At 38.8% G+C, this 15,678-nt stretch overlaps 1 protein-coding gene across 1 annotated transcript in view; it reads left to right on the forward strand.

The window, feature by feature from the left end:
* The window catches only part of ITGB6 (integrin subunit beta 6), a 50,427-nt gene that overhangs the window by 26,927 nt on the left and 7,822 nt on the right, over positions 1–15,678 (forward strand). Inside the window, exons 10-14 of the mRNA XM_065670607.1 lie at positions 2,774–2,863; positions 7,775–7,909; positions 8,128–8,545; positions 9,505–9,727; positions 12,665–12,762. Coding sequence (XP_065526679.1) covers positions 2,774–2,863; positions 7,775–7,909; positions 8,128–8,545; positions 9,505–9,727; positions 12,665–12,762 — 964 coding nt within the window. The remainder of the gene's footprint in view (positions 1–2,773; positions 2,864–7,774; positions 7,910–8,127; positions 8,546–9,504; positions 9,728–12,664; positions 12,763–15,678) is intronic.

The raw sequence follows: 15,678 nt of genomic DNA on the forward strand, positions 1-15,678 counted from the left end.
AATACTGCTTTCTGTCACTTAATTGAATAGCTATAGTTGTTATGGTCTGCTTTCTGTCCTGGAGGTGATGCAGAAAATCAGTCATAGCAAGCACAAAAATCATGTATGTCTCACAGTGCAGATTTTCCACACTACAGTGTACTTTCAAGGGTATATGTAGGACCTGGAAACAGAATAATAGTGTTGTGTATTCATTTGCATGGTTCAAATTTGTAATATAAATACAAACAACAAGATATTCATACTTAGGACTGTAAAAATAACAAAGCAAAACAGTGAGAGTTATTCTGGTGTTATGACAACTGAGGTAGTCTGGAAGAGCTGGGAGAGGACTCTAAACTGGTACTTGGGCAGCACAATTAAACCACTCTTTGTGATTTGTATCTTTTCAAACACCTCAGTGCTGGAGATTCTGCAATTTCTCTCAGAAAACCCTCCCAGATTTAATTATCCTTTAAGGTGGGAAGCCTCTCCCCAAATATTTCAAATCTACTTGAACTCAGCATCTAATTATATCAGACCTCAAAACTTGACCACTGCTATTGATAATTCAGTTCTTCAGGAAAAATGTACATTAAAATGACTGTCGGGACTTAGAAACCACCTCTTGAAATAGACTTGATGGATTCCATTAGTCTTAAGTGCAGTTTTCTGATTGTCAAACATATTTTATATTTCTAGCCCTGTATAATCCCCAACAATTTAGCCCAAAATAAGTCAGTCATCTAATATTCTTGATCCTCTACAACTGAATTTTCAGTTTATCCACTTACATGTATGTGTATTATTATCTAACACAGAAATATTACTGATTGCACAAGCACAGAATATGTATGCTTGTAGCATAGCGGGTGTTGGTCTTGATCCTTCTATGCAACCAAACAGCTCCTGCACTATAATGTAGCTGCTGTTTTTGTAGATATTTGTTTTCAAGTAGAATTCTTTAAAAATTTATTCAAACTTAGATAGAGGAAAAGACTCCCCCCTTGGTCCTGACTAAGCACCACTTCTCTTGAAAGAGAAATTGCTCTGTTTTGGACAAATGATTTTCTTTTTATATCACAGGAGAATACATCTTGAAAATTAGGTTTTCAGCCTGATTTCCACCGCTGAAAATTGAACTAAAAATACTCTAGTCTCCATACTTTTAGAATATAAAATATTTTTCATAAATTTGGCATGGCACTCTATTATGATGAAAATTCTTATATGTGACTGCACAGAACTGAAATACATAATTGTCAAAGATCAGTAACACTTATCAGATTATCTACATAATGGCAGTTCAGCTTTTAATGAGTATTTGTTAAAAGACTAAATTCTATTACATCCCTTGGATGTTTTACAACAGTATCACTCCAAAAACATCAGTCTGCCTCACCTTGTTAATGGTTAAACAAAAATATTTGCTAAAAGGTAAGATTTAACCAGTGGAGATACACACTTTGAGTGGGCTTGCAACGCCATCCTTGTGTCACCATGCAGAAAATCTTTGTTCAAAGAGGAAAGATCAAATGAAGTCTTCAGATCAGTATATCCCTGCTGTTTGGTTTGTATACTGCAGATTAGAAGGTGCTATACTTTATATTCCAGGTTTATTGTATAATCTTCCAAACTGTCCACGTGTACATAATGAGGAGTTTCAATATTCTAAGAATTCTTGAGAGAGCACTGATCACAAGAGGAGCCAGGAATACAAAGTCACCAGCTGTAGCAAAAAATGCAGTTAAATCCCATTGATTAACAATAGCACTTTAGAAACCTAATGAGTTATAAGTATTCCTTATTTAATATATAAAGTAACCACATGGCTTTTGGAGATGTGAAGTATAAAAGGGATAGTAGTGTAACAAAATATCCATGTTTATTAAAAGCTCTCTGGATTTTTTTTAATTAAAACCACAGCATTGATATGATAAATTGAAAAAGAAAATGAACATTACAATGTGTTTCTTTAATGATGACCACTTACTATTTTCCAAAGCATGGGTACAAGCAAGAGAAGTTCATGTAGTTAACAACCAGGCAACATAAATTTTAAGTAAACATATTTAAAATCTAGCTGTCATGTTAGAATCACAATGCAATTTAATGGAAAAAGAAAAAATAACTTATCATTGAAATAAATTCTTAAATTGGCCCTACATTATTAACACAAAGTCAGCATACAATTAATAATAGCCACAGACCACTCGGATACATGCGGGGTGTGCATCAAACACAAATGAGCAACAGTTTTTAAAGGGTCTATGTTCTAAGTTGTAGCTCTTAATTTAAACTCCTTAACTTCTGTGCCCTCACTAATCAGAATCAAAGATTTTCAGTCGCTTGCAAAGGTAAGCAAGTGACTGCTGTTACTGAATGGAGGGTCCAAGACTCTTGAATAGTACAGCAACAGTAGAGCAGCTGAGTCTGGTTTTGGTTATTTTTATTAGAGAAAAACACAGCCGTTGAGAGAATATATCTTCCTTCTAAATCTGAAACATCAGAGCTGAAGAGTACTGCAGCATCAAACCTCCAAGCACACAGAGGTGATTTAGCAATATATGTCCCATCAATTTTCAGTGATATCAGAACTTCTCCATAGCACTTTTTCAATAGGACGTGTGTTACTGAGTCTGCAAAGGGTCCTTGAAAACACCAAAAACTTCACTATTGTTATTTTAGTTGGCTTCAATATATTTTGTTGTTTGTTTTGGTTCTATTTTTTCAGGTAGTAGCTTCTTGTCACCTAGTCTTTTTTTGTGCTTTAAATTCTCTTTTGTATTTTCAGAACTATGCAAAGCTTATTCCTGGAGCTACTGTTGGACGATTACAGAAGGATTCTGGAAATATTCTCCAGCTGATCATTGCTGCATATCAGGTAAGATGATCATAATGTGTGTTTCATCCTGTATGTCTGTATTTTCAAAATTAGATTGCAATTTGGTAAAAACAAGTGTCTGATTCTTTCTATGCACTGATTCCAAGAGCATAATTTTTTATGCTTAGATGCTTATCTTAACAAGAACAGTTTTGTTCACTCTGAGTTTTAAGAGCACAGAAACACAATCCCAATAACCTTCCCAATAATTCCTTATTTCTGCTGGAATGCTAAATTCACATCAGTATCTCGTCTCTCTTGCCTTCTTCATAGTCCTGTATTTCAAAATTACTTTTAAGCCGTCTTTAATATAGGTATTTAGCTCTGTACCTCAATAGAGACTTAACCTTTTTTGCATCAGCAGCTGTCAACAGGGCAGATGCACAATTGGTCTGCAGGAATATCTGGGGGAAAAAAGCACTCTCTTCTGCTCAGTGCTCTTCTCTGCTTTAGCAATTTGATGCTGCCCCTGTGAGGCTGTTCTGAGGTTTTTTTAAAAGCAGAATGCAGGAGCTGAAATGGGTTTGTTTAGATAATAGCAAGAAATGTAAGGATGACAGGAACATAAACACAATGCTGCTCTTCAGAGTTTTGTTTGTGAAACGCATCCTGGCTGCCTGGTTCGCTTCTGTCAGGGGAATGTTTTTTGACAGTTTTACACGTCTTCCCACAGATATTTTAATTCACATATATGCTGATATGCCATGGATCAGTAGTGACCTTGGTACAGCTCAGGTTGTTTTGGTCAGTCCTGGTTTCACCTGTTCTTTGGGCAGGGTTTGGTGGGTGCTCTGAGCTCAGTGCTTGCTCTGATCCAATAGCAGCAGGAAGGAAGCTGCAGGGACAGTGCTCCTGCCTTTGAGCCATGACTCGTTGTGTCCTCATTCAGGTACAGCATGTCTGGACTATGTGCCAGAGTTGCTCATAGGTTCATAAAATCCTGCACATGTATAAAGTGACAGTAGCAACATGTCACACCCAGAATTTCCTGGGCACCATTTTATTACACTTAAAGGTTAATAATCTTATTGCTTCATGATCTAAAATGGTCTAAGCAGGAAACACTGAAAGCCACCTTATTTGACGTAAGTTAAGACATCTGAATTTCTGGGGACTGGGAAGTGGGAAATGAGGGCATACTTATGGTTAAAAATCACATGCAAAGCGGAAGGTGTAATTCCATTTTTGTCAGTCTTTCCATGATACTCTCAGCAGTGTAATTCCATGCCTGGTGTCTCTGTTTCTTTACTCACAAGAAAGGAATAAATAACTATTTGCCCCCAAGAGTAGAGAGTTAGGCTAAATCTTTTAACACTTTGGAAGTGCTTTCAAGTCTTTGCTTGCTGTACAAACACAAGGTTTGCTAATGCCATTCACCATGTGTTGCTATCTAAAAGCTTCAGAGGAGGAAGTAAGCAAGTTAAGAAAGTCTGAGCTGTCAAAATATTTGTTACAAGGAGATCTTGTGTTCTTTCCAAGTATGATTCATTTTCTTATGTAAGCACATTTCTGCCTGCTTTGTTTAACATTGAATTCTGCATAGCTTTGCAATGCAGAGCTGTGGGCTAGAATGCATTGTGACAGATATCAGGCCATTTGATTGAAGTCATTCCAGGATTTTAAAATTTCAGAAAAAAATCCACTCTTTTTTCTTCAGTGCTTGTCCTTTCTCTTACAGGAAGATAAGACCAAAGAAACACAGTATGTTAAAAAAGGACAGGTAACACACGGACACAAGTTTGTAACACTGCTTCATCTGTTGTTTCATTCAGAAATTCTTTTGAACCACAAATGTTTCTCAGTGTATGGCTTAAAGCTCATGAAACTGTCCGCAATTTGTCCCCAGACTATGGCCAGGCAGCTTAGTAGATTTAAAACACCATTAGAAGTCCTCACATATATTAAGATCTAATAAACTCCAGTTTGTCATAGTTTATGTGTTCATTTTCATAACGTAAGATGTGTATTTTGACATCCCACAACAGTAAGGCACATTCAAATGACCCAGTACAGACACCAAAATTCAACGTGTTATTCAATGAACATTATTATTCAAAGACTTGGTGTTCAGGAGCATTTAATTTTCTCTCACAGTTGCTTCCTATTTGAGCCTTGTAGTTTTGCTGCTGGTAGAAGAGGGATTATTTGTTGATACTTCCTGTAACATTAGCACATACCAGCATTCACAGTTTTGTCTAGAGGTTTGCAGTATTTGGTCCAGCTATTGCAAACAAACTGTTTCAGTAGCAACATAAAAACCTAACTCTAAAACAAATGCAAAGGCAAAATTGGACATATCCAGAGCTACCAATATTACCAACCAGATGCCCAGGGCACAGTTCTACTGCTTTGGCTGTGTGCTGGAAAGAGCACTGGGTATTGCGTGACTGTGATGCTTTGGTTTACTGACAAGGCTTTCCAAATGAAAAGATGTTAATGAAAAACCACCAAAGACAACCCCAAGACAAGTTTCCAGGGAAGCCAGGACATGTACAAAGGACAGGGAGTTGTCATCCATGCAGGTTTATACCTATTCTACTTTTAGTTTGGTTTGCCACACCAGACTCTTATTCCAGTGAATCATCCTGATGCCTTAACTAGAATGACTCACTGAAGTAAGGTCAGCAAGCTCTTCGTGGGGGTATTTTGTTAAGCAGTTAAGCTGCAAGAGCACAAAGCCAAGCCAGTGAGACTTTTTCTCAGCAATTGCTAAGGTACTTTCGAAAAGATTCCACTTACTGGATCCACAGCCTAGTGAAGTCATGGGGAATTTCCCCATGGTGTGCTATAGGCTCGGATTAAGGTTAAGCTGTGTAAGCAAAATAGCTATAAAATATTTTAAAGAGCTGAATATAAAAACTTGGTATGAGAGAGTTCAGGAAGTAAGATTTTCACTTAAGAAATGAAAGTTTGATAGGACAGATTGATTTAAGAAATGAAAACATTTTTGAATGCAACTTGAAATACCACCAAGAGCTTGTGAGGCAGGAATTTTCATGAGAAGAAAGGAAGGGAGCAAGCCTCCTGCTGTGGGAGCGTGCCACTCAACTCTGGCTCTGGCCCAGGAAACATTGGGCTAACTCATGGAGGCCCAGCACTAAGGCAAAACTGAGCTCAGAGCCTGCACTGCCGTGAAAGAGATTGTAAGGTTTAATTCATACAGTCACAGAATACCAGGTTGGAAGGGAAACAGTTTAGACAAGATGGCCCAGCATCCCATCCAACTGACTCTTGAAAGCATCCAACATTGGGGAATTCACCACTTCCCTGGGGAGATTATTCCAATGGCTGATTGGTCTCATTGTGAAATTTCCTCTTGTGTCCAACCAGAATCTCCCTGAGATAAGCCTGTACCCATCACCTCCTGTCCTTTCCACGTGACTCCTTGTAAAACAGGAATCTTCATCTTCTTTGTAGCCACCGTTTAAATACTGGAATATGGTGACAAGGTCCCCCCTGAGCCTTCTTTTCTCAAGGCTGAACAAACCTGGTTCTCTCAGCCTTTCCTCATGCAGAAAGCTTCCCAGTCCTTTGATCATCTTTGTGGTCCTTCTCTGGACTCTCAATCTATGGCTTCTGAAGAACCCTTTTTTGTAGTTTTTGGCATCTCTGACCAGTTTCAATCAGAGCTGAGATTTTACTTTTCTAACTTCATCTCTTCACACCCTGACAGTGCCTTTATAGTTCTCAATAGTCTGCTTTTCCATCTCTGGTACACTTCTCTTTTAGTTTTGAGCAGACTCAGAAGCTTGCAGTTAAGCCAAGCAGGTCTCTTGCTCCACCTACTTCCCTTATCTTCAAAGGTGATGAACTGGTTTTGTGCTTTGAGAGCATTCTTGAAAATCTCCCAGCACTCGCTAGCTCCTCTATACTCCATACAAACTTCCCACGGAATCCCTCCCAACTGAGCTCTGAATGAGCTAAATTTTGCTCTTAGTACTAGCTTTCAGCAGGTTCAGACAGATCCCAAACTCCACAATATTTTGATTGCTGCAGCCAATATTATCACTGAGACATTACAATGCAGGTTTTCTGTTTGTGAGTAGCAAGTCCAGCAGTGCCTCATTCCTGTTGGCACATCTAACATTTGTATGAGGAAGCAGTCCTCTGTGTATTCCAGGAACTTGATGGATGACATGTGAGCTGCTCTATTGTTCTTCCAGCAAATGTTTGGGTAGCTGAAGTCACCCGTAAGAACCAGGTTCTGCTGACCTGACGCTTGCTCAAGTGGCCCAAATATTGCTTCATTGGCCTTATCACCTTGGTTTGGAGGTCAGCAGCAGATGCCTACTGTAAGATTCCCCTTGGATACAACCTCTCTGATCCTGACTCGCAAACATTCAACAGGACTTCCACAATCACCATAGTTGACTTTTATACATCCAAGGTTCTTCTTAACATAGAGTGTGGCTCCTCCTCTTCTACCCTGAAACAGCCTACCAGGAAATTCTACCAGAAGAGATAAAGAGGGAGCAATATTGACATAGGCTGGTTAATCAGGAAAAGCCCAGTTCTAGCAATGTAGTCGGGGAGACAAATCCTTTCCTCAGTAAGACCAGAGCTGCCACTCTGCCACTCTAAGCCAGCAGAGCACTTAATAATGAAAGACGATTTAATAAAACATTGAATTTATTCTCCTGCAAGGGCAGGAAATAAGCCCCGTGATAGTGGATATTAAACTGATACCACCATTGCTTCCCACTGAAAGCTGGTTCTGTCAGCACTTGCTTTGTTTTGTTCATTCCCTATTTTTTTTTTTTTGCAATAGAGAAGTTCTGTAAATAAAGTGCCAAATCCACAGATTTACCTGTGTAAGTCAGGATAAGTTACAGTCCATCTTCCACAGACATGGAGCAGTAGTGCTCTTGGCAGTGTTATCGCTCCATTCATCTCACACCCTTTTCCTTTAAGGAGCTGAGGTCCGAGGTGGAGCTGGAGATCCTGGGAGAGACAGAAGGGCTCAATCTCTCTTTCACAGCCGTCTGTAACAATGGGACCTTTTCTCCACATCAGAGGAAATGTTCTCATGTAAAAGTGGGAGACACAGTAAGTAAAGCACAAATTCTCAAGAGACATGAAGCCCACAGAAGGTAGGACACCAAGGCAGAGAGTTAGCTCTTTATTAAGAAACCTTCCTCTGAAAAAGTTACGGAAACATAGGCGGTATCTGTGACCCTCCTGTTCTGTCCTCTGCATGTGCTTCCAGAGTACCCTGCAGAGCTATGTGTGCTGCAGCTCCGAACAGACACCATCTTCTCTTCCAGGTCTCTTTCAATGTGACTGTAAGTCTCTCCTCTTGTGAAAAAAACAGAAGGCATATTGTGATAAAACCAGTGGGGCTCAGTGACACACTGGAAATGGAGATCGATCCACAGTGCAGCTGTAGCTGTCAGGCAAAGGCTGAGATGAACAGCCCAAAATGCAACAACGGGAAAGGATCATTTGAGTGCGGAGTGTGCATCTGCAGCCCAGGGTACGTGGGGCCACACTGTGAATGTGACGAGAGCTCCCTCAACACCAGCTCCTGCAAGGGCTCAGTAGAGCAGAGCTCCTGCAGCGGGAGAGGTGACTGCTACTGCGGGCAGTGCGTCTGCCACCCGTCCCTGTACGGAAAGGTGTATGGGCCACGCTGTGAATGCGATGACTTCTCATGTGTGAGACACAGAGGGCTCCAGTGTGCAGGTATGGTCCCTTGATGGTATTTTTCATGTCTGCATTTTAGAGTTTTATTGTCTCGCTCTTAGCTATGAGCTTGTGAATCTGTATTTGCATCATATCTGCACTTGCACTCAATGCTGTATAAAGTGTAATTTACATTTCTGAGCGATCTTAAGAAGCTATTTTTAACTCTGTTTTCAAATTTAAAAATGAGACACCTTTAACCACGCTATAGCTAGTCTAAGTTGGTATGGCTTTACTGGGCCATATTAGCTGCCATCACATTGGGTCAGACTTTTAATGGCTATCAGTGATTGTAGCTCCAAGAAAGTTTAGGTAACTATATTGACATACATCTGACATACACACATGACATTAGGTAAGTATATTGACAGTGTACACTTTCACTCCAACATCATTATCAAAGCACAGCAATATTAATTGATTAATCTTAATCACTTTTTAGGATAATTCTGATATTTTTAGAATTTTAACCCAGTAACCTCAATTATTCTTGGTTTGCCTTAGTGTCCTGGTTAGTAGGATATAATCGGAATTTGAGAATTTGTGTTTATAATTGTTTTCCTGGGCTATGCCATTATAAATCAGAAGTGATTCTGCTAAAACAATGGGAATAGTTAAACTGTCAGGAACCAGCAACAAGACTGCTGAACAGATAGGCTGAAATTCTGCTGCTATCAATGAAAGAGGATTTACTGATTAGTTTGTGTACTGTTGGGAGATACGATCTGTGTGGAGGACTCCAGTGAAGAGAATGGAGCTGCACTTGGCTTACAGCCAGTCTAAGTGAAAATTTGATCCTCTGGCTTAACACTGTAAATGCTGTGGGAGGAAGAAAGACATTTAAGAGTGAGAAGAGTTGGAGAGGGGAAAATAACTGCTATTAAGGAGAACAATTTTAAACGCTATCATCCAGATTCATACTAAGAAACTGATCTGAAGTATAATAAATGTTTTTCCAGGTAATGGTGACTGTGACTGTGGGGAATGCATCTGCCACAGTGGATGGACTGGTGAATACTGTAATTGCACAACTGACACCAGTGCTTGCATTGCTGAGGATGGGACATTGTGCAATGGGAGAGGAGAATGTGTTTGTGGGTCGTGTGCTTGCACCCATTCAGGAGCTTCAGGCCAGACTTGTGAAAAATGTCCTCTCTGCGGTGACCCTTGCAGTTCCAGGCGGTAATGTGTTGGTTTTATGTTTGTATCATCCAGGTGTCTCTTTCCTATGCTGCCTCAGCACTGTGCTTACTGTCGTTACTGTAAACTGGATTTACAGACCAGAACCCAAGAGCTTTTTTGCCCTTTGAGAGGCATAGTCATGACTTGTACACCTACCATTTATTAGTATTACTCTTGTAAAAGAACTTTATGGGAAACAATTTAATCCTCTTCAAGCAGCACAAGTAAAGTGTCACGCTTACACTGCTGTCCCTGGCTGCCCAATTAACTAGAATGGCGACTTTCTCTGATAACATCAGATAAAACCAGATGAATCTCCTTCCAGTTTGCAGTAGAGATTGAAATCATCTCAGCATAGCTGATACAGCAAAAATGAGTACTTGCAGAAAAAAAGTGGCATTTGTATTACTATTCTCATGCATATGAATAAGGTCACACTGCCTGCTCAGGCTTTATACACGTGAAATTCGTAGTCCAAATTCAGTTAACTTGGGTGAATCAAGGAGGCCCAACTACGATCAATTAGGTCGTAGTCGGGGGGTGAAATCAGTGGGTAGCTGTATGACGTATATAATTTGATGATAAATTGATTGCAAATGGTGAAGTGTCTTCTGTTCACTGAGCATACAAAATTTATGTAACTTTCCTGCTGTGATGCATGGTGTATGCTACAGTGCATGATAGGAAAAGCGACCAAAAATATGTGTGACATAAAGCTGACCACTCAAAGTAAACCCATGCTTATGCTTGTATTGTGTGAGCTCTTGCAGGGCTAAAGTCCGTCCAAAATGAGCAGTTTTCAGTAGAAATTCAAGCTAGAAGTGAAATCAGGCTTCACAGAACGCATGTTATTAAAGCCCCTATTTTTGCTTGCTGAGTGCCAAGTCACTTTAAGTTGCATTAATGTTTCATGACGATGTCATTTCTACTCACTCAGTTGAAGCTCATTTCTCTTCCACAGCCACTCTCCACCACTGTTTTTTGCATGTCTGCTGTTGCAGCCAATAGTGTATCTGAGATGAGAAACTATTCTATGGCATGTGATTAAATTGCCACTTACATTAGTGCTGAATTTGACCCACAAAAGTGAGCCTATCGGTTTGTTCAAAGCTTTAAATAAAGAGAAATTATGCATGTAACTACTCTAAACATGAGGGACAATGCTGCTGTTTTCTTCTGCCCAATTTGGCAGAGAATAAGAAATATAAAGTTACATGATGGGCATTACATTAGCTGATTTAAACATGTATATTGTATGCAGCGTTAGATCTTTTCTCTCTGTTTCACTGTTTTTCCTTGCTGAAACACAGGGCAAGGAAAGCCAAAAGAGAGAAAACGTTGGGAATACCTAAGTAGGGTAACTGAGAAAGCTGAAAGACCAGGTCAGAGGGGGTGGGGATCAGTGGCTAGGCAGCTGAGAAAAAGAGTGGTCGTATGAGAAACATGGCAAATATGACCAAACCACCAACAACACTGAATTTGTCTCCATGAGAGAGAGGCTATCCCATTGCCTGCTCGCTTTTACTATTTGGCCATCTCCAGAGAGAGTGATAAGGTCATCTGCATCTTGTGAAGATAATCTCTGCAGTCCCAGCACATTCCCATGGATATATGTAACTCAATGCAACAGGAGATGGCCAAGGGTTTGGGGGATGTTTTGTTGCAGCTCCTTTTCTTTTCTTTTCTTTTCTTTTCTTTTCTTTTCTTTTCTTTTCTTTTCTTTTCTTTTCTTTTCTTTTCTTTTCTTTTCTTTTCTTTTCTTTTCTTTTCTTTTCTTTTCTTTTCTTTTCTTTTCTTTTCTTTTCTTTTCTTTTCTTTTCTTTTCTTTTCTTTTCTTTTCTTTTCTTTTCTTTTTTTTCTTTTCTTTCTTTTCTTTTATTTTCTTTTTTCTTTTCTTTTTTCTTTTCTTTTCTTTTTTCTTTTCTTTTCTTTTCTTTTCTTTTCTTTTCTTTTCTTTTCTTTTCTTTTCTTTTCTTTTCTTTTCTTTTCTTTTCTTTTCTTTTCTTTTCTTTTCTTTTCTTTTCTTTTCTTTTCTTTTCTTTTCTTTTCTTTTCTTTTCTTTTCTTTTCTTTTCTTTTCTTTTCTTTTCTTTTCTTTTCTTTAAGCAATCAGTCCTTCAGGCTGCTTCTCAGAGTCTCAGCCCCTCAATCCAGCTGAAGCTGTTTGTAAAGAATCAGCAAGATACATTTTGCATCAGAAATTGTCATATATGAATATTTCACTGTTTTCTTTTTCCATGAATAAACTCTGGATTTATTAAAATCCTCACTGAATTTCTGGGAAGATTTTCAATGATTTCTAAAGGAATTGGTTTAGATTCTGTGTTTTTAAAGACTATTTCAGTCATTTCACCATTAAATAAAGTAAACAATTTTACAGTAAATTGCATTATTATAGTTAGGATCTAAGTAAATAATTCCTGAGACAAATAATTGCATTCAAGAGACATCTGTTGAGATACCTGAAGAGTATTTTAATACATTATTCAACAGACTTTCAGCAAAGGAAGAATTATAGTAGGTGCCCCAGCTTGATCACTCTAAAGTCTATTTCAGAGATTGTTCATCCAATAGACATTCCTTTGGCTGGTATTTAGCGTGAGCTTAGTTCAGAATATTTCTTTTTGAAAATGAATGTTATGTGTGAGTAACCCCATGTCTTTGATAGACCGACATGAATAATGTTGCCTGGGGTTCTGTCTGGTAGCTAATTAGCTGGGAGAAAAAAAAGAGGACAAGAAAGAGCTTATTCACAATACCTTTATTCAGGTGGGGGTTTTTGGTGGCAATACCTATCATATTTCTGAGAACTACAGTATCCATAGTACAAGACCTTTTGTTTAGCTTCCTTTTAGAATGCAGATGCATATGTTCAGGCTTTTATATTGTTGCTTTGTGACAGGCAGAGATTGATGAGCTACTGAATTATTTTATACAGGAGCTGTGTGGAATGTCACTTGGCTTCCAATGACAAGTCACAGGGAGAATGCAGTGAAAAATGCAAATTGGTTGATGCAACTGTCAGCACCACAAAGGGTTTGTACACTCAGTCTTCCTTTTCTGTGTGTGTGTGATTAGTGACAGTTTCCACTTTCAGAAGTAGAAAGTAGCCTCGTTGTTCTGCCATGGAATTATATTAAGGCTTACAAGGCAATTGCTGCTTGTCTACAGTTCTGTGGTAAGTAGGAAATACAGACCAGGGCTGGTACTATCCTTCCAGGTTAACTCACTGGAACATACCTGCTTTCTAAGTAGTTTAGGTAAAAAGCATAGGATTTAATAGATACCAGTCCCTACAAATCAGTGGCTGATGAAGGCCATGCCTGTACCGTGAGTTCCAGTGTGGCTTTTTTTATCATATGAATGCAAAACCTGACTCCAGTCCTTATGCAGACTCTCGATTACAGCTGGAAACTAGACACAGCCCTTTAACCTGTGCCAAAGACGTTTCTAGTATTCTAGAGACTAAGCACATCTTTCAGTTGTTTGCTTTAATTCAAAACTGCCTTCCATCAATTGGAATTTGTGGAATAAGAATTAACCTTGAATAAAATATTGCTCTCAGGAAAAAAAGATGTAAAAGAAAAAAAACACAACCAAAACCCCACCAAAATTTAACTGAAATAGTGCATCTTTTCTTTTACGGTAGTGGAAGGGACTTGCCTGTTCAGTAGGCAGTCTGTATTTATTCCAATGGCAATTCTAGTCTCAATAGCATGTTAAAATGCAATTGTTAGGTGAAGCAGGACACAGCTACAATCTATCCACATCACAGATGTACCATAAGCATTAAGTAAGACAAATGTAAGAACTAGGATGACGATGCAGAATGCTGTGTGCACATCTAAGATTTGTGCCTACAAACTGTTGGAAGCCCATTCAGAGCTGCATGCATGAATAAATTTTACTGATGTACAACAAAGATCTACCTTTTGGTTTTGATGTCATTACGCCATAATAGAGACTCAGAAGTTGCAAATGTTGACCTAATGAAAATTAATTCTAATGTTGTGTTTTTATTAAAATTATTATCATACTTTGCCTTCCTAGACATCAGTATTTGTTTATAAAAACAAAATTGTCTTTACAAGCTTCAAAAGCATACAAGCACTATTTAGTAAAGTTTTCAGGTTGTTGTTGCCAGATGGCATATATGTGTAGCTAGGAATATATAATACATTCTACTTTCAAATATAATGAATAATAATCAACAGCAGAAACAGTTGCTTATATGGCTTTGTTCACACACACAGAGGTCACAGGAATATGAGCATGACAACATCATCTCCTGTTCCTGCTTATTTCCTTTTTTGCAAGTCCTGTGCTTTGCTGATTGGGACTGTCAGTTACCACTTTAGATTTCAGATTTACTTGCAGCAGTTACAACTGCTGTAGTGAGGGCTGGGTAACTGTTCCCATCCTAACCCCTCAAAAAAAAACCCAAAACAAAAGAAGAGGCTGTTGCAAACTTGGTTTCATCTTAAATGCTTGTGTAGTAATAGCTCAGAGGATTTGGCAGAAAGGTTGCCTCATTAAGAAGTCCCGAAAGGAAAAGAATAGTTTTCAGAATAACAGTAAAACAATTATCCTGAAATCAAAACTGTATTACTTAAACAAAAAAAGGATTTTGAAAGTGGTATAACTGGACCACTACATATTTCAGACAGATTATCGAGCAACTTCATACAGTAGCATACTGCTGCTTTCTGGTTTGTATTTCAGCTTCTTTAATGCTTCAAGGCTTTTTGAAAACTAGAAATAGCTCAAGGTTAAATAAAATATTAGCACTTTAAAGATTTACTTTCTCTTTTGCATGCATATGTCGCAACTCAATGACTGGAAATGTGGAGCAATAGAAAAAGCGTAGGCTTTGCATTTTCCTGTTTCACAGGAATGCCTGTTTTAGCCTCCGAGCCTGCCTGGGGATCCAGCAGGACACAGGATGGTACAGCAGCTCTGGAGGTGCTGATGGCTTCACATTTACTGGGCTTATCTCCACAGCAGGCATCACTTTTGAGTCTTTATTTTCAGACATTTTTAAGATTTGAATATTAAATAGGGATAATCCTCCTTTGCCAGATGGGTGTAAAAGGAGCCCCTGTTGCTCTACTTGCTACCCAGGAGGAACCGCAATTCCTAAGTGGCTCCTGCCACCACCCAAGCCGCAGGGCACCAGGCTGCTCCTGTCACAAGCCCAATATGGACTCTAACACTTTCCTCAGAGAAACTGAGCTTTTCCGACCCCAGAGTGTTGACACCACAAAAATTCCCAGTGCAGCAACAAACTGGATGCTGGAACCTGAATAAATCCCTGTGTCAGCACTGCTCTGTTGTTCTGACTCAAAGTGACACAAAGCTGTCCAAAAAGAGCATTTTGTTGAGCAAAGGACAAATAAGAAAGGGCATAATGGCATTTAAATTTACAGTCAATTTTTTGTTGTTGTTGAATATTTTATCTAAGTATCTGTTAACAAATAGTCTTTTGCACCTCGGAGCTCCGGCTTACCACTCTTACCCAATTATTCTTCCAGTGATTTTAAATACCACTGAAATTAATGGAATTAGGTTGCAGGCAGAAGTGGGAGAAATATGATGATTCACTGCAGAATGCAGAAAATTACACAGGTGTAAATTACAGTAGTTTACTTACCTAGGCAAATTTTAGTGCTGATGAACTGAAAATCATGTATGCAATAGTCTCTCTCAGTGATCCTTCATCCTAAAAATAACATCAGAGAAATGAAAATACTAAGTGTAAGCAGCATTCTGAATGGCTTGGACTGGCATCTTTGCTTTCATATCTTCATCCTTGCACACGATCAGATTTCTGCTCCCCTTGGTCTCAAATTAAAAGTTACAATTTAGATATAACTAATACATTTGCAGTTACTGCCTTCTGGATGATATTTGGAATACGCCTGCAAGTTTGTGCCTGCCTTCAGGATAGCTAAC

The sequence above is a fragment of the Lathamus discolor genome, chromosome 3 (assembly GCF_037157495.1).
Source record: "Lathamus discolor isolate bLatDis1 chromosome 3, bLatDis1.hap1, whole genome shotgun sequence".
In the NCBI taxonomy this organism is placed as follows: Eukaryota; Metazoa; Chordata; class Aves; order Psittaciformes; family Psittacidae; genus Lathamus; species Lathamus discolor.